The 25392-nt window shown below is 38.6% G+C and overlaps 2 protein-coding genes and 1 pseudogene across 2 annotated transcripts; 2 read left to right on the forward strand and 1 right to left on the reverse strand.

The window, feature by feature from the left end:
* Positions 1-340: 340 nt before the first annotated feature.
* LOC136173974 (olfactory receptor 4C45-like) lies at positions 341-1269 on the reverse strand (annotated as a pseudogene).
* Positions 1270-12431: 11162 nt separating this feature from the next.
* Positions 12432-13361, forward strand: LOC136175279 (olfactory receptor 8I2-like). Its single transcript, XM_065945595.1, has one exon. The coding sequence runs from the start codon at positions 12432-12434 to the stop codon at positions 13359-13361; it is 930 nt and encodes a 309-aa protein (XP_065801667.1).
* A 5728-nt stretch (positions 13362-19089) lies between these two features.
* LOC136175215 (olfactory receptor 8H3-like) lies at positions 19090-20037 on the forward strand. The gene has a single exon (XM_065945540.1). It carries the CDS (start codon positions 19090-19092, stop codon positions 20035-20037), a length of 948 nt encoding a protein of 315 aa, XP_065801612.1.
* The last annotated feature ends 5355 nt before the right edge of the window (positions 20038-25392 follow it).

Genomic DNA, 25392 nt, shown 5'->3' on the forward strand with positions numbered 1-25392 from the left:
ACGTTATGACCTTTGTGAGCCCTTGGCACTTTCATCCTCATGGACTATTTCCTCCATAAAATATTAAAAATCATATTTTCTGACTGCATTGTTGTATAGAGGACTATAATCTGAGTTGAATTTAAATTATGTTAATTTTTTCTTGTTGCTTTAAAATTAAACCATTTCAGGGGCTTTTTAAACTATTGTGGGCTGTAGGCACTGTGTCAACTATGCCTTAATGGATATCAGCCCTGGCTTACAAAATATGAGCCCCTGAAAAAAAACTGATCCAGACTAAAACAGGAGATCAGTTTCTATAAAATATCACTCGTGATTTTTTTTTTAACCTGCACAAGGTTTATTCATCACCAGTTTTCATTATTTGTCCCCAGAGCTTCTTCATGATATTTTTCACTTATGCATTTCTCAGGGTGTAGATTAAAGGGTTCAGCATAGGAGTCACTATGGTGCAAAACACAGTCACAGCTTTGTCAGTGGGGAAGGAGGTCGTGGGTCTGAGGTAGAGGAATGAACAGGGTACAAAGAATAAGACGACAACTGTGACATGAGAGGCACAGGTGGACAGGGCCTTGCGGCGCCTTTCAGAGCTGTGGGTCCTCAGGGAGCGCAGGATGGCAGCGTAGGAAGCCACCAGCATTGAGAAAGTCAGCAAACACAGTGACCCACTGTTGGCAGAAATCAGGGGCCCCAGAGTGTGCGTGTCCGTGCAGGCTAGCTCCAGGAGAGGTTTTAAATCACACATGAAATGGTCAATGACATTGGGGCCACAGAACGGCAACTGAGCCAGGAACAAAATCTGGACCCCTCCATGGAGAAAGCCTAAAGCCCCAGCCATTCCAACCAGGGAAGCACACACAGGTCGACTCATATCGGTCCTGTAGCGCAGGGGCTTACAGATGGCTACATAGCGGTCGTAGGCCATGACAATCAACAAGACAATCTCGGCTCCAGCAAAGAAGTGCTCAGCAAAGACCTGAGTCATGCAGCCACTGAAGGAATGGTGTCCTTTCCAGAGACCAAGTCAAAGATCAACTTGGGTGCTATGGAGGAAGAGTAGAAGCCGTCTATCATGGACAAATAGGACAGAAAATAGTACATGGGAGAGCCGAGGGCTGGGCTGGTGAAGATGGTGACTGAGATGAGCAGGTTCCCTGCCAGTGTGATCAAGTAGAGGATTAAAAACACAGCAGATAAGAGTGTCTGCAGCCCTGGGTTCCGGGTCAGGCCCAGGAGAATGAATTCTGTTACATTGCTCATCCTCTCCATCAGTTCTTCTTGGTCCATCTGGAAAGATTGCAATTGTCCTCAATGATGGTCCCAAATTCAATATAAAATAATTCACATGTACAGAATCAATCTATTTGCTGATACATAAATACTAACCACAGTTTTGTAAAGTGACTTTTGTAGTTTTCAGCAGCATCTTTTTGGGAACATTGCTGTTGTTTGGTCACTAAGTCATGTCCGTCTGTTTTGTGACCCCATTAACTGTAGCCCTCCAGGCTCCTTTGTCCATGGGATTTCCCAAGCCAGAATACTGGAGTGTGTTGTCACTTCCTTCTACAAGGGATCTTTCCAACCCTGGGATTGAACCCATGTCTCCTGCACTGGCATGCAGATTCATCTACCACTGAGCACCAGGGCACGCTTTATAAAAACACTGAGAAACATAATTCTGAATAAAATCTAAATTTGAACTAAAAAATAGATTTGAATTCTTGAGAAGGTACATGCAAATAAACAATCACTCTGCTAGTTTGGCTCTTATTTCATCCTGTCATTGGAAGGTGATATATGTATTTTCCATAATTGTCATCAAAACCACCACCATTTTCCCCACCAACTTCCTAATATGATAAAGGGTCCGTTATGTTAGAAATAGAGCTCTGTGATAACAAACACAGTAGCAGCAAAAAACAGCAACAGATCCAAGTTATCTTACTTGAAATTCATAGAGTTCAGAATTATAGTGAGACAAATATAGTTATGTGCCAAAAATTATGATGAATTTTGCAAGTATTAAATAATGTTTTGTCTTCCTACTGTCTGATCATAAACCTGAAAAAAGGTGGAAGTGTCCTGAATGAAAAGAGAGTTTCCTTTTGATGACTAAATCCCAGGTAAGTCTAATTTAACACCCTCTTCTTTTAATTATTGTGTAGTTATGTGTAATTCTCACATTGACACAGTTTTTATTTTTATACACCTGCACCTTCCAGTATGCTTTAAGAAAAGTGCCATTAATGACAGTCAAGACAAAATGTCTTCATTGACTAAATGCTGAATAAAGGAATGAATGGATAAATAAATAGGAGCACTGTGAACATGAGAGATACTAAGGGATTAGGTGTACTTTATATAACATAAGATTCCTTTGGGCTACTCAGGCAGAGTGCTGTATGTCTGAAATAAACCACATTAATATCATACCAGTTTCAGGGGCGGGGAGCCAAGACAGCGGAGGAATAGGATGGGGAGACCACTTTCTCTCCTACAAATTCATCGAAAGAATAACTGAACGCAGAGCGAAGTTCACAAAACAACTTCTGATCGCTAGCTGAGGTCATCATGCGCCCAGAAAAGCAGCCCATTGTCTTTGAAAGGAGGTAGGACAAAATATAAAAGATAAAAAGCGAGACAAAAGAGCTAAGGACGGAGATCCATCCCGGGAAGGGTCTTAATAGAGGACGTTTCCAGACACCGGGAAACCCTTGCACTGGCGGGCCTGGGGGAAGTGTTTGAATCTCAGAGGGCAACCTGACTGGGAGGGAAACAATAAATAAAATCCACAGATTACGAGCCTAAAAGCAACTCCCAGCAGAAAAGTACCCCAGACACCCGCATCCGCCACCAGCAAGTGGGGGCGGAACGGAGAGGAGCGGGCGGCATTGCTTGGGGCAGGGTCCGGGCCTGAGTGCCCTGAGGACAATCGGAGGGAGCTTTTGTGAGTTCCCAGCTTGAACTGTGGGAGAGCAAAGAGAGAGAGAAAATAAAGGGATCGAGATTCTGGATGGTCGACATCCGCCGGGAGGGTCGAGGCGAGACACAGGGCGCAGGCACCCCACCGGGGCGGGCGGAAACTGAGACTGGGACCACAGAAGGGAGTGGGCGCGCGCACCCGGGGAGAGTGCTCCCATCAAGCGTCAAGCCCCTGGCTGCCTGGACCGCTCTGACGGGGAGGGCACAGGGAGCAGGCGCAGCTTTCTGTTCCGCGCTTTTGTGGATCACCCGAGGGCTGGAACCCCCGCGCAGCGCGGGGCCGCTCCATACAGAGCAGACGGAACCCTGAGCAGCGCGGACAGAGAAAACAGCACCAGCCCATCGCCGCAGCGCGACGGAACTAGCAACCTGAATAAGAGTCCACCTCCACCCGCCTATGTCAGGGCGGAAATGAGGTCCTGAAGAGACCGGCAAACAGAAGCCAAATAAACAAAGAGAACTGCTCCAGAAGGGACTGGTGCAACAGATTAAAATCCCTGTAGAAAACACTGACTACACCGGAAGGGCCTGTAGATATCGAGAAGCGTAAGCAGGAACGAGGAGCTATCTCAAACCGAGCCGAACCCACACTGACCGCAACAGCTCCAGAGAAATTCCTAGATATATTTTTACTTTTATTTTTTTTTTTAATTAAGAAAAAAAAATTTATTTTATTTTATTTTTTATTTTTTCTCTTTTATTTTCCTTTAAAATTCCCTATTACTCCCCCATTACTCCTTAACTTTCATTTTCATAAATTTTTACGATTTTTTTTAATTAGGGAAATTTTTTTTTCTCCTTTTTCTCCTCTTTTTTTTTCTTCTTCTCTTCTATTTTCTATTTTTCTTTTTCTCTTATTTCTTTTAAAGTCCTCTAGTATTCCTCTACTACTCCGTAATTTTCATTGGCAATACACTATAACCTTACCAAAAAAAAAAGTAAAAAAAAGAAGAGAAGCCCTATTTTTAAACTGAACCTTATATATATTTCTAAAATTTTTTGGGGGGTGTTTTGGTTTTTGTTTTTAATATAGTATTTTTAAGAGTCTAACCTCTACTCTAGATTTTTAATTTTTGTTTTTCAGTATATGATATAAACTGTGAACATTTAAGAATCCAATATTCAGCTCCCATTTTTATTCAGGAGCGTGTTGATTATTCTCTCCCAATCTTGACGCTCTGTTTTCTACCACAGAACACCTCTATTTCCTCCTTTCCCCTTCTCTTCCCAATCCAATTCTGTGAATCTTTGTGGGTGTCTGGGCTACGGAGGACAATCTAGGAACAGACAACTACATAGATCTGTCTCTCTCCTCTTGAGTCCCCTTTTTCTCCTCCTGCTCATCTCTATCTCCCTCCTCCCTCTCCTCTTCTTCATGTAACTCTGTGAACCTCTCTGGGAGTCCCTAATGAGGGAGAATCTTTTTGCCATTAACCTAGAAGTTTTATTATCAGTGCTGCATAGTTGGAGAAGTCCTGAGACTACAGGAAGAATAAAACTGAAATCCAGAGGCAGGAGACTTAAGCCCAAAACCTGAGAACACCATAAAACTCCTGACTACATGGAACTTTAAGTAATAAGAGACCGTCCAAAAGCCTCCATACCTACACTGAAACCAACCACCACCCAAGAGTCAACAAGTTTTAGAGCAAGACATACCACGCAAATTCCCCAGCAATGCAGGAACATAGCCCTGAAAGTCAACAAAGAGACTGCCCAAGGTCACACCTAACACATAGACCCATCTCAAAACTCATTACTGGACACTCCATTGCTCTCCAAAGAGAAGAAATCAAGTCACGCTCAAGAACACTGACGCAAGCTTCGCTAATCAGGAAACCTTGACAAGCCAATCGTCCAACCCCACCCACTGGGTAAAAACTCCACAATAAAAAGGAACCACAGACCTCCAGAATACAGAAAGCCCACTCCAGACACAGCAATCTAAACAAGATGAAAAGGCAGAGAAATACCCAACAGGTAAAGGAACATGACAAGTGCCCACCAAGGCAAACAAAAGAGGAGGAGATAGGGAATCTACCTGAAAAAGAATTTAGAATAATGATAATAAAAATGATCCAAAATCTTGAAAACAAAATGGAGTTACAGATGAATAGCCTGGAGATAAAGATTGAAAAGATGCAAGAAATGTTTAATAAAGACCTAGAAGAAATAAAAAAGAGTCAATTAAAAATGAATAATGCAGTGAATGAAATCAAAAACACTTTGGAGGGAACCAAGAGTAGAATAACGGAGACAGAAGATAGGATAAGTGAGGTAGAAGATAGAATAGTGGAAATAAACGAAGCAGAGAGGAAAAAAGAAAAAAGGATCAAAAGAAATGAGGACAGCCTCAGGGACCTCTGGGACAATGTGAAACGCCCCAACATTCGAATCATAGGAGTCCTAGAAGAAGAAGACAAAAAGAAAGGCCATGAGAAAATACTCGAGGAGATAATAGCTGAAAACTTCCCTAAAATGGGGAAGGAAATAGCCACCCAAGTCCAAGAAACCCAGAGAATCCCAAACAGGATAAACCCAAGGTGAAACACCCCAAGACACATATTAATCAAATTAACAAAGATCAAACACAAAGAACAAATACTAAAAGCAGCAAGGGAGAAACAACAAATAACACATAAAGGGATTCCCATAAGGATAACAGCTCATCTATCAATAGAAACCCTCCAGGCCAGAAGGGAATGGCAGGACATACTGAAAGTAATGAAAGAGAATAACCTACAACCTAGATTACTGTACCCAGCAAGGATCTCATTCAGATATGAAGGAGAAATCAAAAGCTTTACAGACAAGCAAAAGCTGAGAGAATTCAGCACCAGCAAACCAGCTCTTCAGCAAATGCTAAAGGATCTTCTCTAGACAGGAAATGCAGAAAGGTTGTATGAATGTGAACCCAAAACAACAAAGTAAATGGCAACGGGACCACACCTATCAATAATTACCTTAAATGTAAATGGGTTGAATGCCCCAACCAAAAGACAAAGATTGGCTGAATGGATACAAAAACAAGACCCCTATATATGCTGTCTACAAGAGACCCACCTCAAAACCAGAGACACATACAGACTAAAAGTGAAGGGCTGGAAAGAAATATTTCACTCAAATGGAGACCAAAAGAAAGCAGGAGTCGCAATACTCATATCAGATAAAATAGACTTTAAAATAAAGGATGTGAAAAGAGACAAAGAAGGACACTACATAATGATCAAAGGATCAATCCAAGAAGAAGATATAACAATTATAAATATATATGCACCCAACATAGGAGAACCGCAATATGTACGGCAAACGCTAAAAGTATGAAAGAGGAAATTAATAGTAACACAATAATCGTGGGAGACTTTAATACCCCACTCACAACTATGGATAGATCAACTAAACAGAAAATCAACAAGGAAACACAAACCTTAAATGACACAATGGACCAGCAAGACCTAATTGATATCTATAGGACATTTCACCCCAAAAAAATCAACTTCACCTTTTTCTCAAGTGCACACGGAACCTTCTCCAGAATAGATCACATCCTGGCCATAAATCTGGTCTTGGAAAATTCAAAAAAATTGAAATCATTCCAGTCATCTTTTCTGACCACAGTGCAGTAAGATTAGATCTCAATTATAGGAAAAAAATTGTTAAAAATTCAAATATATGGAGGCTAAATAACACGCTTCTGAATAACCAACAAATCATAGAAGAAATCAAAAAAGAAATCAAAATATGTATAGAAATGAATGAAAATGAAAACAAAACAACCCAAAACCTATGGGACACTGTAAAAGCAGTGCTAAGGGGAAGGTTCATAGCATTACAGGCTTACATCAAGAAACACGAAAAAAGTCAAATAAACAACCTAACTCTACACATAAAACAAATAGAGAAGGAAGAAATGAAGAACCCCAGGGTTAGCAGAAGGAAAGAAATCTGAAAAATTAGGGCAGAAATAAATGCAAAAGAAACTAAAGAGACCATAGCAAAAATCAACAAAGCTAAAAGCTGTTTTTTTTTAAAAAATAAACAAAATTGATAAACCATTAAAAAGACTCATTAAGAAACAAAGAGAGAAGAACCAAATTAACAAAATAAGAAATGAAAAGGGTGAGATCACAACAGACAACACTGAAATCCAAAGGATCATAAGAGACTACTACCAGCAGCTCTATGCCAATAAAATGGACAACTTGGATGAAATGGAAAAATTCTTAGAAGAGTATAACTTTCCAAAACTGAACCAGGAAGAAATAGAAGATCTTAACAGACCCATCACAAGCAAGGAAATCGAAAGTGTAATCAAAAATCTTCCAGCAAACAAAAGCCCAGGACCAGATGGCTTCACAACTGAATTCTACCAAAAATTTAGAAAAGAGCTAACACCTATCTTACTCAAACTCTTCCAGAAAATTGCAGATGAAGGTAAACTTCCAAACTCATTCTATGAGGCCACCACCACCCTAATTCCAAAACCAGACAAAGATGCCACAAAAAAGAAAACTACAGGCCAATATCACTGATGAACATAGATGCAAAAATCCTTAACAAAATTCTAGCAAACAGAATCCAACAACATATTAAAAAAATCATACACCATGACCAAGTGGGCTTTATCTCAGGAATGCAAGGATTCTTTAATATCTGCAAATCAATCAATGTAATACACCACATTAACAAATTGAAAGATAAAAACCATATGATTATCTCAATAGATGCAGAGAAAACCTTTGACAAAATTCAACACTCATTTATGATTAAAACTCTCCAGAAAGCAGGAATAGAAGGAACATACCTCAACATAATAAAAGTTATATATGACAAACCCACAGCAAGCATCACCCTCAATGGTGAAAAATTGAAAGCATTTCCCCTGAAATCAGGAACAAGACAAGGGTGCCCACTCTCACCACTACTATTCAACATAGTGTTGGAAGTTTTGGCCACAGCAATCAGAGCAGAAAAAGAAGTAAAAGGAATCCAGATAGGAAAAGAAGAAGTGAAACTCTCGCTGTGTGCAGATGACATGATCCTCTACATAGATAACCCTAAAGACTCTACCAGAAAATTACTAGAGCTAATCAATGAATAGAGTAAAGTTGCAGGATATAAAATTAACACACAGAAATCTCTTGCATTCCTATATACTAACAATGAAAAAACAGAAAGAGAAATTAAGGAAAAAATAACATTCACCATTGCAACAAAAAGAATAAAATACTTAGGAGTATATCTACCTAAAGAAACAAAAGATCTATACATAGAAAACTATAAAACACTGATGAAAGAAATCAAAGAGGACACAAACAGATGGAGAAACATACCGTGTTCATGGATTGGAAGAATCAATATTGTCAAAATGGCTATTCTACCCAAAGCAATCTATAGATTCAATGCAATCCCTATCAAGCTACCAACGGTATTTTTTACAGAACTAGAACAGATAATCTCACAATTTGTATGGAAATACAAAAAACCTCGAATAGCCAAAATAATCTTGAGAAAGAAGAATGGAACTGGAGGAATCAACCTGCCTGACTTCAGACTCTACTACAAAGCCACAGTCATCAAGACAGTATGGTACTGGCACAAAGACAGAAATATAGATCAATGGAACAGAATAGAAAGCCCAGAGATAAATCCACGAACCTATGGACACCTTATCTTTGACAAAGGAGGCAAGGATATACAATGGAAAAATGACAACCTCTTTAACAAGTGGTGCTGGGAAAACTGGTCAACCACTTGTAAAAGAATGAAACTAGAACACTTTCTAACACCATACACAAAAATCAACTCAAAATGGATTAAATATCTAAATACAAGACCAGAAACTATAAAACTCCTAGAGGAAAACATAGGCAAAACACTCTCCTACATAAATCTCAGCAAGATCCTCTATGACCCACCTCCCAGAATATTGGAAGTAAAAGCAAAAATAAACAAATGGCACCTAATGAAACTTAAAAGCTTCTGCACTACAAAGGAAACTATAAGTAAGGTGAAAAGACAGCCCTCAGAATGGGAGAAAATAATAGCAAATGAAGAAACAGACAAATGATTAATCTCAAAAATATACAAGCAACACCTGAAGCTCAATTCCAGAAAAATAAATGACCCAATCAAAAAATGGGCCAAAGAACTAAACAGACATTTCTTCAAAGAAGACATACAGATGGCTAACAGACATGAAAAGATGATCAGCATCACTCATTATTAGAGAAATGCAAATCAAAACCACAATGAGGTACCATTACACACCAGTCAGGATGGCTGCTATCCAAAAGTCTACAAGCAATAAATGCTGGAGAGGGTGTGGAGAAAAGGGAACCCTCTTACACTGTTGGTGGGAATGCAAACTAGTACAGCCACTATGGAGAACAGTGTGGAGATTTCTTTAAAAACTGGAAATAGAACTGCCATATGACCCAGCAATCCCACTCCTGCGCATACACACCAAGGAAACCAGATCTGAAAGAGACACGTGCACCCCAATGTTCATCGCAGCACTGTTTATAATAGCCAGGACATGGAAGCAACCTAGATGCCCATCAGCAGACGAATGGATAAGGAAGCTGTGGTACATATACACCATGGAATATTACTCAGCCGTTAAAAAGAATTCATTTGAATCAGTTCTAATGAGATGGATGAAACTGGAGCCCATTATACAGAGTGAAGTAAGCCAGAAAGATAAAGAACATTACAGCATACTAACACATATATATGGAATTTAGAAATTTAGGGTAATGATAACCCTATATGCAAAACAGAAAAAGAGACACAGAAGTACAGAACAGACTTTTGAACTCTGTGGGAGAAGGTGAGGGTGGGATGTTTCAAAGGAACAGCATGTATATTATCTATGGTGAAACAGATCACCAGCCCAGGTGGGATGCACGAGTCAAGTGCTCGGACCTGGTGCACTGGGAAGACCCAGAGGAGTCGGGTGGAGAGGGAGGTGGGAGGGGGGATCGGGATGGGGAATACGTGTAACTCTATGGCTGATCCATGTCAATGTATGACAAAACCCACTGAAATGTTGTGAAGTAATTAGCCTCCAACTAACAAAATAAAATTTAAAAAAAAATATCATACCAGTTTCAGTTTTACTTATTATCACATGCTTATGTCAATATAACTAGGAAAATAAGTTCTTTAATTTTTAGTGAAATCACTTTATATTTTAATTTTCTGTTTTAAATATAACAAATCATATTCATTTTACCATTTGTAGGCTTCTTCGCATCATATTATTGAGTTGAATCCTGCTATTGGCAATGAATTAGTTATTGCCTTATGTTGTAGATAACCAAGTGCTTCATGCTGGCAATAAACCTGGTTCCAACCACAGAGACAAAACGATTTGGCTGCATCATAGACTATGTTCCCCATTTAGAAATGTTCACTAATAGAAAGAAAGGGTATGTGATAGAAAAAAAAAGTAGAGAGGATTTTAGCATTAACATATAAAATAAACACGGAGAAGGCAATGGAGAGGGAAATGGCAACCCACCCCAGTATTCTTTTTTGGAGAACCCCAGGGATGGGGGAGCCTGTGGGCTGCCATCTAGGGGGTCACACGGAGTCGGACACGACTGAAGCGACTTAGCAGCGGCATAAAATAAACAAGATGTTTCTTTCCTTTTATATTAACACATAAGCCCTCTACATATGAATGAGGTCTGTTCCTACAGCACATTGGTAAGTCCAATTTGCTCATTAAGTCCAGCAAAGTTAGCCTAGGTATGCAGCTAACACAGTCAGCTATATAATTTTGTCCTGCAGTCGGTTTATAATAATTTTTGCACAGCTAATGCATAAAAACAAACACAAAAGAGGAAGGGCATTTTTAATCTTACAGTGCAGTGCCTTGAAAGTGCAGTGCTGCAGAACAAGAGCCGGCATACAGGGGCCGGCGCCGCGTGAGCAGGAAGAGAAGCCACCGCCGCAGAGCAGCGAGGAGCCGGGAGGCGGCAGCGCTGGCGGTCTGCGGCGACAGTGACAGGGCAAGCGGCGGGTCGCTCAGGCCTGACGCCGACCACAGGCGTTTGTGCCTTGCGGGTTCAGTTCCAGCGATGAATGCCCTCCTGAAAAATCTGTGCAGAGATGTCTGAGCAGTCGCTCTTTCATTCTTCTCGCAGAGCCCGGCTAGCAACGGACTGCGCTCTGAACGGCGGCTGCAGCTTTCATGCGCCATCTACACCCGGTCCTGTGCCTCCAGAAACTAGCGGTGTCTCCTCAAATAAATCAGATCCGCTCGCCGTCTCCTGATTCCCTTCCGAGCGGTACCAGCTCCATCCCTGCTGCTTTCACGCTTGCTTCCGCCCAACCTGCGCTTGGAATAAAGATTCTGCGCTACTGTGCTCCACATAGCAGTCAGTGCAGCAAAATGCACAAAAGCGCACCGATTGTAGAGGACGGACAAGGCTCGCCAGGCGTGCAAACTGACATGTGATTGAACACGTGAACGCACGTTTACGCCTTCGAAAGTCCACAGCTTGGGGGTTTGTGTGAGGGGACTTACATACATACGTGCATACATGCACACACACACACACACACACACACACACACACACATATATATATATAGAGAGAGAGAGAGAGAGAGTGTGTGTGAGTTAGTCACTCGATCGTGTCCAAATCTTTGTGACCCATGGACTCTAGCTCACCAGGGTCCTCTGTCCATGGGGTTCTCCAGGCAGGAATGCTGGAGTGAGTTGCCATGCCCTTCTCCATTATATATATATATATATAATATATATACACATATAATATCTCACTTACTATATGTAAATATAGACATATGTTTATATGTAACATTTTGTAAAATATATATTTTATAAATTATATACATATATATTTCCAAAATTTAGCAAGTTTTATTGAGTCCAAGGAACTATTAGATATGCCCATAGAAGATCTCATGAAGCACCTAAAACAACCCTGTAAAGTAGTTATTGGCTGTTGAAATCTTGTGACTGCCACATAAGGTAGCATTACATATCAAAATTTAAATTCCCAGCTGAGTTTCATGTTTTCTAAGAATAATATATAATCAATTACAGTATGTAAGTTTCTAAGCATATGAACTGGGCCCCAGTAATAGATAAGGGAAGAGGATGGTTTATCTCTAGAGAAATTTCTCTAAAAAGCAATCCAGATAGATTTGGGTTTTTTTTTTTTTTAGAGTGCAATCAATTCCAATGAATGTGAACTTAGAATTTTGATTATTGTTTGTTAGTTCTATTTTTTAAAAATTAAAATCATGCCCAAATTCTCAATTAACTTGAAGTCATTTAATATTTGCTTCCCATCTGTTACTCTCTCATTATGGGAGTCTAGGTTAGTGCTGGTTATCATTCCTTTGGGCTTGAATTTCCTCTAACTTTTCCTATCATTTTTCAGCAGAGAAGTCAAGGGTCTGAGTGGACAGAAATGGCTGGGAACAACTTCACGGAGGTGACATTCTTCATCCTCTCTGGATTTGCAAATCACCCTGAACTACAAATCAGCCTCTTCATGATGTTTCTCTTTATTTATCTCTTCACTGTTTTGGGGAACCTTGGACTAATTCTGTTAATCAGTATCGACTCTCAGCCCCACACACCTATGCACTTTTTCCTTAGCAATTTAGCATTCATTGATGTATTTTATTCCTCTACCGTAACACCCAAGGCACTGGTAAATCTCCAGTCGATCCGGAAAACCATCTCCTTCGTTGGCTGCTTTCTTCAGATGTACTTTTTTGTGGGTTTGGTGTGTAGTGAGTGCTTTCTTCTGGGGTCCATGGCCTATGACCGCTATGTAGCTATCTGCAATCCCTTACTGTATTCTGTGGTCATGTCCCAGAAGGTGTGCAGGGGGTTGGGAGTCATGCCTTATATGATCGGCTTCACCAATTCTCTGGTCTCCATCTGTGTGGTCAGCAGGTTGGCATTCTGTGATGTCAGCATCAATCATTTTTTCTGTGACACAGCAGCTCTTCTGGCCCTGTCCTGCGTGGATGCATTCAGCACAGAAATGGTGATCTTTGTTTTAGCTGGCTTCACCCTTCTTAGTTCTCTCTTCATCATCACAGTCACCTACATGGCCATCATCTCAGCCATCGTGCAGATCCGGTCTGCAGCAGGCAGACAGAAAGCCTTTTCCACCTGTGTGTCCCACATCATGGGGGTGACCATCTTCTATGGGTCCCTGATTTTCACGTATTTGCAGCCTGAGAACACATCCTCCTTGACCCAGGCACAGGTGGCATCTGTATTCTATACCATTGTTATTCCCATGCTGATTCCGCTTATCTATAGTTTGAGGAACAAAGATGTAAAAAATGCTCTTCTGAAAGCATTTCAAAAACTGTTTCCATGACAAATCTGTGCATGTTGCAATTAAAGCAAACCTGGAGTGTTTCAGGCATTCAGTGGCTCAAACATTTGGGAACTAGTGGAGTAACACCCAAAAGAATAAGACGAAATAAATGGTAACAGAGTCATGAAATGCAGGAGGTGAATTATCATTTTATTTGTTGATATGGAATACTGGATCATCATGTAAGGAGTTCATTTCAGTACATAAATTATTCAGACTTAGACATGCCCAGATTTGTAAAATATCTGAATGGTGACTGAATCCCACCCTGATGTGATTATGCCATCACACTGCAAAATGTTGAAATACTATTAAATTGATTTTTCATAAGTTTTGACATGCTGTTTTCTCCACTATCAACAAGTTGAGAGTATAAAATTGGTAGATTAAGAAATGATGACTCAAATATTATTAACAAGAAATGATTGACTGCTGATTAACTGAGAGGAAGTGAAAGCATAGAAAAATAATAAAAACAATTATAAATCTGTGGTTGGAAGAGAATGGTTAGGGTTAGAGTTGTTAATTTTCATGAGGTGTAAATACAAGTGATAAGAGGACATTGGGTGATACAGAGAAATCTCTCGGTAATGTTCATTCATTTTGCTGTGAGAGTTAAAATTCTTACCATTTATCTGTGAAACCTCATCTTGTGAAGCAGAGAATATTTCAAAAACCACAGAGCTCCATTTCTTAACAAATACAATGTGCTTCCTTAAGTTCAAAGACTGAATAAACTGTGTGCATGTGCGTGTGTGTCTGTGTGTGTGTGTGTGTGGATTAATAAAGCACTGGCTATAGCACAATTCCTGAAGCATTTTGGAGATATCTATAGAGTTAGTGGCTCAGATTCTAAGGAGTCTGCCTGCAGTGCAGGAGACCGGGGTTTGATCCCTACATTGGGAAGATCCCCTGGAAAATGGAATGGCCACCCTCTCCAGTATTCTTGCTGGAGAATTCCATGGACAGAGGAGCCTGGCAGGCTACAGTCCATGGTATCCCAAAGAATTGGACATGACTTAGCAATTGAGCACATTAGCACTCAAAAACTATTAGTTTTGTTGAAAATTCTATTTAAGAAATTATTTCAAAGACATCTGTCAGGGTCTGGGTGTGGTTTGGAAACAAATTTCTAGACATGAGGCAGAATGAGAGGGAAATAAAGTTCATTAGAGTGGGAGATGCTGTTAGAACAGTGGACCAGCTCAAAGGAGAACTGACCTTGAACAGGGGTCCTTAGTCCACCTTTACACCCAGGGTACAAGGGGTGGGGTAGGGGTCTGGCGGGTCATTTGCTGACTGGATGAGGCAGGTATACTGAGCGGGGGCAGAGTAAGGCAAATGCCTTCTCCCTACGGAGTAGGAGGGGAGACAGGTTATACTGCTCAGGAGGACCTGAAATCTGTTAATAGTTACAACCTGGGGCGGGAAGGACCATAAAGGTCTGGTGTTTCTGTTCCTGCATGCCAGGACCGTCCTTGGTTTTATCTGCTCTTTCGTCCTTGGCTCACCACAATATCTTTTATTTATAAATATCTTTCCAAATCACATGTTTCTTAGTGGTTAGGACATTGAAATATATAGAATTATACATTGTATAGGTGATTTTAAGTAGTTGAAATCAACCGGTTAGGTATTGTTGAGAAATGTTGCTGTTTGGAGCAAAGAAAGCTTTATTCTAAGGTTAAGTAAGGTGGATGTGGTGCTCATATTCAAAGGGCTTCTCAGGTGGCTAGTGGTAAAGAACTCGCCTGCCAAAGCAGGAAACATAAGAGATGGGAATTCGACCTCTAGTTGGGGAAGATCCTCTAGAGGAAGGCATGGCAACCCACTGCAGCATCCTTGTCTGGAGAATCCTATGGGCAGAGGAGCCGGCAGAATACATTTCATTCCATCGCACAAAGTCAGACACAACTGAAGTGAGTTAGTACACATGCCCACATGTTCAAAAGACCCAAGCTCCCAGAGGATTTTCAAGGAGAAGTTTTACAGGCAAAATTTGCAGGCAGTCTGCAGGATACGTGGCCTTGCTCTGATGGCTGGTGGTGAGGTCACAGGGTGGTGCTCCAGGGATCTGCCTTCTGGTACCAACCGGTCTGGGGTCCTGGTTCTTGCGCTTAGCCTGAAGCTTCCGTCCTCCACCTGGGTGGGGTCTTAGTTCCTACAGGAGATCTCAGTGGCATGCACGGTTATGTGCCTCCCTTGTGGAGGAAGCTGGACGCTGGCCCATTACTACACTACTGTTTCTTTCCCCATGTGTTCACTGACCTAAACAGTTACTGTTTGAATATGCCCTTCAGAACTCAGGAAAGGTCAAGGACGATGAAAACCTTCTTTCTACAAATAGGAAACTGTGGACTAGAAACTGCATTTGTACCTGGGAGGGCCCCGCAAGGTCCTGCTGGGTCTCAATCCCTCTTTTCTTTGATAATACTCAACTTTGTGGGGAACAGGTGTTGGACAAGGAAGGGAATAACATTTTGGATAGCTATTAGTTGTAAACTCAGCAGCAGAGCTCAGATTTATGAGGACTTGGTATCAACATGATAAAATAAATGGTCATGGTCAAATAAATAAATATTCTGAAAGCATAATCCTAAACTTTAACAAAATGAGTTTCAACATTGGGACATTACTGAGCAAGAACTTGCTTCTGGTAATTTTGCAATCACCATGGTTCTTGAGGTGACTTTACACTGAAAACAACTGAGAGTTTCTCAGTTGGTTTAACTCCCAAAGTTTCTGTTGTCAGATAAGTTTACACTGGCATTTTAATTTCTAGAGATTCCTGTTTTAGTAGCACTGTCTTTTGAGGAATACAGTTGCCTTGCATCAAATGTAAAACACATAAAAATGTAGCTTCTTAATCAATACCAATAAATTATTACCTGAAATTCTGGATGTATAGGCAAACTTCCCTGGAAAAGTCACTTTTAAATCTACATAAACATTGATTTCATTATCATTAATCAGCAGAAAATTTATAATAATATTGTAATCTGATATTTAGTCTACCCCTTTTTAGAGTATTCTTCATCTTGGGCAAATAATCCTCAATGAAATATTTAATATTTGATGAACATTTCTGGAGGGGCCGAAATTACTTTGCTGACAAAGGATCATACAGTCAAAATTATGTTTTTTCCGGTAGTCATGGAAAAAGTAGTAGTAGTTTTTTCCAGTAGTATGAATGTGAGAGTTGGACCTTAGAGAAGGCCGAAAAGCAAATAATCAGTGCTTTTGAACTTGGTGTTGAAGAAGACTCTTAAGAGTCCCTTGGACTGCAAGGAGATCAAACCTGTCAATCTTGAAATAATTACTAAATATTCATTGGAAGGACTGATTCTGAAGCTGAAGCTCCAATATTTTGGCCGTCTGATGTGAAAAGCCTACTCATTAGAAAAGACCCTGATGCTGGGAAACATTGAAGGCAGGAGGAGAAGGGGACAACAGAAGATGAGATGGTTGGATGGCATCATCAACTCAGTGGACATGAGTTTGAGCAAACTCCAGATGATGGTGAAGGATAGGGAAGCCTGGCATGCTACAGCCCTTGGGGTCACAAAGAGTTGATATGATTCAGTGACTAAACTGAACTCTGGAGGAAAGTTGGTCAAGGGGTATCAGTCAATGCATAAGGCATTTAATTATGGGATTTATGAAAGGCTAGTATAAAATTGGTCACATTATATTGTGAAATTTTAGTTAAAAAATTCAGATGCATACTAAGTATGCAGTATAAATGCATATTTAGTATGATAAGTATGCAAATATAGCAGAATACAATTAAGCATTCAATGAACAAAAATAGCTCAGACATTCACCAAAATTTGAGTTTGATTATTTTCATATCATTTTTGAATTTTGTTATGTATTCATTTTATTTTTGTGCACGCTATATTTTAGTATATGATGGTTATCTTTAGAAATCATTTTTTACCACAAAACACACACATGCATAGAAGAACACAAGGGAATTTTTTGGAGATGATGGCTATGTTTAGAACCTTGAATGTGGTGATGGCATTTGGATATGTGCAGATGTCCAAATTCATTAATCAGTATATAGTAAATGTGTATAAATCTTCCTGTATCAATGATGCTTCAGTATAGCTTAAAAAATCAGTTCTGATCACCGCTAGAAGAATTTTCCTTTTCATATTTGGGGATTTCATTTTGTATCTAATGGACATATTTACTCTTAGTGTCACACATATATTTAAATTTAAAATTTCATTGTAAAAAATGTATCTTTCCATTCCTGATGGTTACAGTCATAGATTAATCATTTCTCTAGAAATAATTACTACCACAGGAATAAATTTAGAACATTACAAAGGAAAACTAAAGCATTGGGCTCTTCATTGTGTGGCTCCTAAGGGAAAATGCAACCACCTTTTCAAAGCTTAGCACAGCTACATTTAGTCTTTGAACTCTTGTCCTTGGAGACATGCAAAGCAATCTTTGATGGAAATTGGTCCATAGGGATGACCAGATATTGCATAATCACCAGTCCCCAGTATATGAGGTTCCCTGGAGTTACCAGAGTGAAAGGCAAGGCGTATTCTACTCTGTATTCATGCACAATTAGACCCCTGATATTCTTTGTAGACACAACTTCCTGACAAATTTTACATTTGAACAGCAGTTTACAAAATTTCTACATTGATTTACTTTTCTCACAGAATAAACAAAAGAACTAAAATTTAAAAAGAACTTATCAAAAAATATTATGTTACAGAAACGTTCAGCTGAAATGGTCTCTATATTTTATTTGTGAGGGAACCTTTGTCATACTTCTAGTCAGATAATATTGGAATAGTTTTTTTCTAGCAACTCTGGCTGCTGGTAAGTATTATTCTGAAAATCAGAAAATTTTAGTTAGGTTCAAATAAAACAAGGACATTAGAGAAACATGCATGCAGATATCATTTAACCTTACCCTAGGTACTCCCAGGACTTGTGGAGGATAACATTGATGTAATCAGGGTCTGCAAGGAATGTGTGTATTTCAGAAATATAATTTCTTGAAGAAATTTGATTTTGAATATCGTTATGAAAACTCATATTTTTTTGGAAATTAGTGCTAACATGTGATTTATCACTTTAATACACCCTACTGAATTCCAAAGCTCGGATTTATATTTCATTAGTATTAAATAATATTGGAAAAAAAGAATTGTGCATGATATATTGAAGCAATTCTTTCATCATTATTTTATATCTAGCATTTGTTTTTCACGGTTGCGGAAATTAATTATGAGTAGAAATTAGTATTATGGGCATACACTATGTGATCAATCTATCTTCATAGAATTACTGAGACAACATGTACTAGCTCTGACTGTTGGTAAATTACCTAAATTATCTATGTACTTTTTTTCATCTAAAAATGTGACAAATATTAATATCTATGGCATAATTTTCTCAATGGGATTAAAAGCTTTAATAAAATGAAATGTTTAGAACACTACAAGGCTATTTCTAATTTTCCAGTACAGTAGCTTTTAATATACTACATCTAAATGTCAACTTATACACATTTCTATATTTAGAAATCAAGTAAAGATTTTTCTCTTCATACTTGAGACACCCCTCAATATTATCCCTTTTCAGAAAAAGCTAATATAAATATGCTTTGTTGTTCATAGAAACACAACTCTTATTTGCAGCGATTCCTGGTAAGAACCAACTTTGATTGCTCAACAGTTTGAAGCATTTGAACACTATGGGCAGAAGGAATATCACTCACGTGTCTGACTTCATCCTCATGGGACTGACAGACTCTGAAGAGATCCAGCTGGTTCTCTTCACCCTATTTCTCTTGATGTACCTGTTTACTGTGCTGGGCAATGCAGGAATGCTGTTGGTAATCTGCCTGGATCTCCAGCTTCACACACCCATGTATTTTTTCCTCAGTCACCTGTCATTTCTTGACCTCAGTTTCTCAACTGCCGTCACCCCTAAAACTTTAGACAACTTACTGACTTCCAACAAGCATATTTCATACCTGAACTGCTTCATCCAGATGAATTGTTTTGTCTTTGTGGGTGTCACTGAATGTGTTCTTCTCTCCTCGATGGCCTATGATCGCTATGCAGCCATCTGCAACCCTCTGCATTACCCCGTCGTCATGTCCACCAGACGCTGCTGCTCTCTTGTCTTTGGATCCTTCTTGATTGGCTTCATGGACACCTTTGTCAATGTGCTTTGCTTGAGCAGATTGCATTTCTGTGACTCCAATGTAATCTATCACTTCTTCTGTGATGCACCCCCAGTTTTAGCCCTGTCCTGCACAGACACACGTGATATTGAAATCACAATATCCATTTTTGCTGGCTCCACCCTCGTGGTGTCTCTTATCACAATAGCTGTGTCCTATGTGTCCATCCTGTCCACTATCCTGAAAATTACTTCCACTTCAGGGAAGCAAAAAGCCTTCTCTACCTGCACCTCCCATCTCCTGTCAGTCACCATCTTTTATGGCACTACGATTTTTACTTACGTAAAACCAAGTAAGTCCTACTCTTTGGGACAGGATCAAGTAGTTTCTGTTTTTTATAGTATTGTCACCCCCATGCTGAATCCACTTATATACAGTCTTCGAAATAAAGAAGTAAAAAATGCTCTCAGAAGAGTCTTACAGAAGAGAAAGAGCTCCAAAAAATTAAAGTAACATTGATCCTGAACTTTTAAGCTCCTCTGTTTGTTTGTGATTTTTTTTGTCCCTATAGTGTATTTCCTTGCTCTTTTTCCAAATACACATTGAACTATTTATTTCTTTATTCTATTGATCCAACCTTTGCTTGAATAAATACAATCTCAGGCCTTTCTAAGAATATGACTTAAGAAATCTACACTATAATTGGAAACCATGAAACATGTTTAAACCATGGTCTCAATATCTATGTTTTTAAGGGCAAATGATTTGCAAAATGAAAAGCATAGTTGTCAGTTTTTGAAGGCTCCTGTACAAATTCCCATGCATAATCAAACCTTAGAGAATTTTATGATTGAAAAGAGTTCCATTTGGGAAAAATGATACCAGTTTCAGAAATCATTTCCTTTACTTGGTGGAGAAGCAAGAGAGCAGAGTGAATATGAGTACTTTGTTGAGAACCAAATGTTCAAGGATTTAGATTCCAAACTTTCTACACAATTACCTGTAGAATGCTTTAAAAAAATCACTGAAACTTTAAGCTTCAAGTTCCTAAACTGCACGGATAAACAACAATTCCAGGCCAAAAGAGTTGCTGTAAAGATTAAACCAGTTAATGGATGCTAACTTTTTAAGGCTAGATCATTGAAAAAGCAAGAGAGTTCCAGAAAAATATCCATTTCTGCTTTATTGGCAATGCCAAAGCATTTGACTGTGTGGATCATAATAAACTGTGGAAAATTCTGAAAGATACGGGAATACCAGACCACCTGACCTGCCTCCTGAGAAACCTATATGCAGTTCAGAAAGCAACAGTTAGAACTGGACATGAAACAACAGACTGGTTCCGAATAGGAAAAGGAGTACCTCAAGGCTGTATATTGTCACCCTGCTTATTTAACCTATATGCAGAGTACATCATGAGAAACGCTGGGCATGAAGAAGCTGGAATTAAGATTGCTGGGAGAAATATCAATAATCTCAGATAAGCAGATGACACCACCCTTATGGCAGAAAGTGAAGAGGAACTAAAGAGCCTCTTGATGAACATGAAAGAGGAGAGTGAAAAAGTTGGCTTAAAACTCAACATTCAGGAAACTAAGATCATGGCATCCAGTCCCATCACTTCTTGGCAAATAGATGAGGAAACACTGGAAACAGTAGCTGACTTTATTTCTCTGGGTTCCAAAATCACTGCAGATGATAATTGCAGCCATGAAATTAAAAGATGCTTACTCCTTGGAAGGAAAGTTTTGACCAACCTAGACAGCATATTGAAAAGCAGAGACATTACTTTGTCAACAAAGGTCCGTCTAGTCAAGGCTATGATTTTTCCAGTAGTCATGTATGGATGTGAGAGTTGGACTCTAAAGAAAGCTGAGTGCCAAAGAATTGATGCTTTTGAAATATTGTGTTGGAGAAGACCCTTGAGAGTCCATTGGACTGCAAGGAGATCCAACCAGTCCACCCTAAAGGAGATCAGTTCTGGGTGTTCATTGGAAGAACTGATGTTGAAGCTGACACTCCAATATTTGGCCACCTGATGCGAAGAGCTTACTCATTTGAAAAGATACTAACACTGGGAAAGATTGAGAGCAGGAGGAGAAGGGGATGAGAGAGGATGAGATGGTTGGATGGCGTCACTGACTCAATAGACATTGGTTTGGGTGGACTCTGGCAGTTGGTGATGGACGAGGAGGTCTGGCGTGCTGCGATTCATGGAGTCTGCAAAGAGTTGGACACTACTGAGCGACTGAACTGAATAAACATTGACCATTACCATCAGAACATTCACATCCCCGCAGTATTTTCATTGCTCAATGACTTTTTCTTAACAAATATTCATGTGTAGTTTTATAAATTAGTTTTGGTTGATTTAACGGACAAACACACAAAAAAACGAAAGGAAAACAGCATTTCACAATTTTGCATTTAGAATGGAGTGTGTTAATATTGAAGATATTTGAAAAATTTAAGGAAATAGAAATGCCTAAGAAGTTATTCAGGGTTTTGTATGTGTTCTTCTAGATTGATAGTTTTTATTTATTTATTCATGTTAATTTGAGGCTAATTACTTTACAATATTTTGGTGGTTTTTGCCATAATAGGACATGTATCAGCCATGGGTGTACATGTGACCCACATCCTAAACCCCCCTCCCTCTCCCCTCCCCATCCCATCCTTCAGGGCTGTCCCAGTGCCCCGGCTTTGAGTGTCCTGTTGGCACGCATCGAATTTGGACTGGTGCTCTGTCTCACATATGGTGATATACATGGTTCAATGCTAGTCTTTCAAATCATCCCACCTCACCTTCTCCCACAGAGCCCGAAAGTCTGTTCTTTACGTCTGTGTCTCTTTTGCTGTCTCGCATATAGGGTCATTGTTACCATCTTCCTAAATTCCACATATATGCATTAATATACTAAATTGTTGCTTTTCTTTCTGACTTCCTTCACTCTGTATAATAGGCTCAAGTTTCATTCACCTCATTCAAGCTGAGGTAAAAAAAATGCATAAAAGTGCATTGCTTTTAATAGCTGAGTAATATTTCATTGTGTATATATGTCACAGCTTTCTTATCCAGTCATCTGCCAATGGACATCTAGGTTGCTTCCAAGTCCTAGCTATTGTAAACAGATTGATAGTTTTAAATATATATAAGTGTGTGTGTGTGTTTATTATGTATATGAACAATATTCTTATCATTTCCTGTGTCCTTTTTTGAGGTTTTCTGTGTACACTTACAAGTTTAACCTTTGATTATTTCTCTATCATTGAAATCTAAAAGGACTGTGTTTTGTTTGTAGGAGAATCTAGGTTCTCATTTTGCAGTGTTTTGGACATGAAATATTTGTAAGTTTATAAGTTAAAATTCTGCATGCAGTGTTATCACTTTTACGGCTCCCAGAATATATCAATTCTATTTTATTAATATTTATTTTTTATTGATGCATAATTGTTTTGCAATGTTGCGTTACTTTCTGATGTACAACAAAGTGAATCAGTTATACTATGTATATTCCTTCAGGCTTGGATTGGAGTTCCCTTCCCAACTGAAAATATTTAAAAAGGCTACCTTTCTGTTACAGGTCAATGAGCTTCAGTAAATGCTACTTTGTTGAAATTCTGTGTATTTTAAAACATTACTGCCTTTCTGCTGATTTCTATAGATTTGATATGATTATTAAAAATAAATTATTAACTAAATGCTTGGTTCATCTAATTTTTTTTTTTTTTTTTAAGCAGAGGAAAGTTATAAAGCTAACAGTTTGCAACGACTTCAGAAGCTCTGGTAACGCATAATCTTTAATCATTTAGAATACTAAAATTTCTTATATTTTAAAGCTTTTCTTATACATAACCTTGAATTATAATTTTAATTTTCTCTATTGAAAGCATATTTCAGAAAGCATTTTTTTATTTTCTAGGTATTTCATATTTCTTGTTTAAACTTTTGTAACTACATAGATCATTTTATTCAAGCATCAGTGGTTATAAAAACATTTGTTATTTGAAATTTAGATTGCTTTCTATGTAAAACAATCTTTGATTTTTGTAACTATTTTTAAATGCTAAAAATAATATGCATAAGCATAAACTCTTTATTAGGAGATAATGTAAATGTAAATTACTTGTATTAATTCAAAATTCTCAACAAATTCAAATGTTTTAAATGTGCATTGTTTCACCTACCTAATTTATTTTAATTATTTTCTATTTTTACAAATTCTACTTGAGATTATTACGATTTATTTTTGCTCTGATATCCATGTTTTCTAGACTCTATATTTACAGCAATTGCTATTTATTTTTGCTTGCATTTGTTCAATAATATACCTTTTTACTCTTCTCTCATCTTTCAGAAGCATAATGCTTTTTCTTATATTTCTGGTCATTTTTCATTTTTCTAGTCTTTTGACAAGCTATATTTTTACCTTGTTTTCAAGATAAAGGTGATCACTTCTCGGCCTTTTGGCCAAGAACAGGTGTAGTATCAAGATAAAGGTGATGCCTTTCTGCAGTGGAGTACAGAATTTAATTTTTATTCACTGTAATGTGCTTCCCTAAGATCAAAGAGTTGATAATTTTTTAATGTGTGTGTATGTGTGTGTCTATGTGTGTGTGTAGAAACATGAAGTACCTTAGCATAGCATAATTCCTAAGCCATTTTGGAGGTATATTTAGAGATCTCATTTCTCCAAATCAGGCAGAAAAACTTCATTAAGTATTAAAAATGAAACTGTTTTTTTTTTTTTTTTTCATTTATTTGTATTAGTTGGTGGCTAATTACGTTACAATATTGTAGTGGTTTTGCCATACATTGACATGAATCAGCCATGAATTTGCAGGCGTTCCTCATCCTGAGCCCCCTCCCACCTCCCTCCCCATCCCATCCCTCTGGGCCATCCCAGTGCACCAGCCCTGAGCACTTGTCTCATGCATCCAATCTGGAGAGGCGATCTGTTTCACACTTGATAATATACATGTTTCGATGCTGTTCTCTCAGATCACCCCACCCTCGCCTTCTCCCATAGAGTCCAAAAGTCTGTTCTATACATCTGTGTCTCTTTTTCTGTCTTGCATATAGGGTTATTGTTACCATCTTTCTAAATTTTTGCTTTTACTTTTCCTTGAAAAGAGACTTGAACATCAACCCAGTTTAATGTATTCTTCCCAACATTGTTACAAAATGAGCTCTGGAAAAGATGAAATCCCCATTGCTGCCTTCACTGTGCATGAATCATTGAGAAGTAATGAAACAAATTGAGCAGTCAAAACATTTATTGAAAGGAACCAAAGATTAATTTCATGAAGTTCTTTTAGGAGAAAATACATGTATTTAAAATATTTGTCTCTCCCTTCAACAAGATTGTAAGCTCTTTGAGAAAAATTTATTTAGTCATAGTTTTTCTCTCCACAGCATGAAACAAACGCGACACATGCAGCATATAAGTAAATGCTTTCTTTGCTTTTTTGGCTTGTGGAAACATAGTGATGGATTCATTAAGGTTAAGAATTCTATCTTATTCATGTTTATATCTTGCCTGGTATTTAGTCAATCCTATGCATATCAGCACTCAAAAAACATTAATTGAAAATTCTATTTCTAGAATTCTTTCAAAAACATTGCTTACTTATAGATTAAAAATGGCATAGTGATTAATAGATTTCTTTCCAAATGATTTTTTTCTTTAATGGTTAGGATAAGGAAACGAGTGTATGTAGATTTATACTTTGTTGATGTGTTTTGTAATCATCGCAGTCAACTGGTTAGGGCTTCTCATGTATCTTACATATATCACAAACCAACGTCCTGCAGAAATAAACAGTCTTCAGTCTTGGGGCTAGCTGAAGACATTTCATGTGAAAGGA

This window comes from Muntiacus reevesi, chromosome 9 (genome assembly GCF_963930625.1).
Source record: "Muntiacus reevesi chromosome 9, mMunRee1.1, whole genome shotgun sequence".
Classification (NCBI taxonomy): domain Eukaryota; kingdom Metazoa; phylum Chordata; class Mammalia; order Artiodactyla; family Cervidae; genus Muntiacus; species Muntiacus reevesi.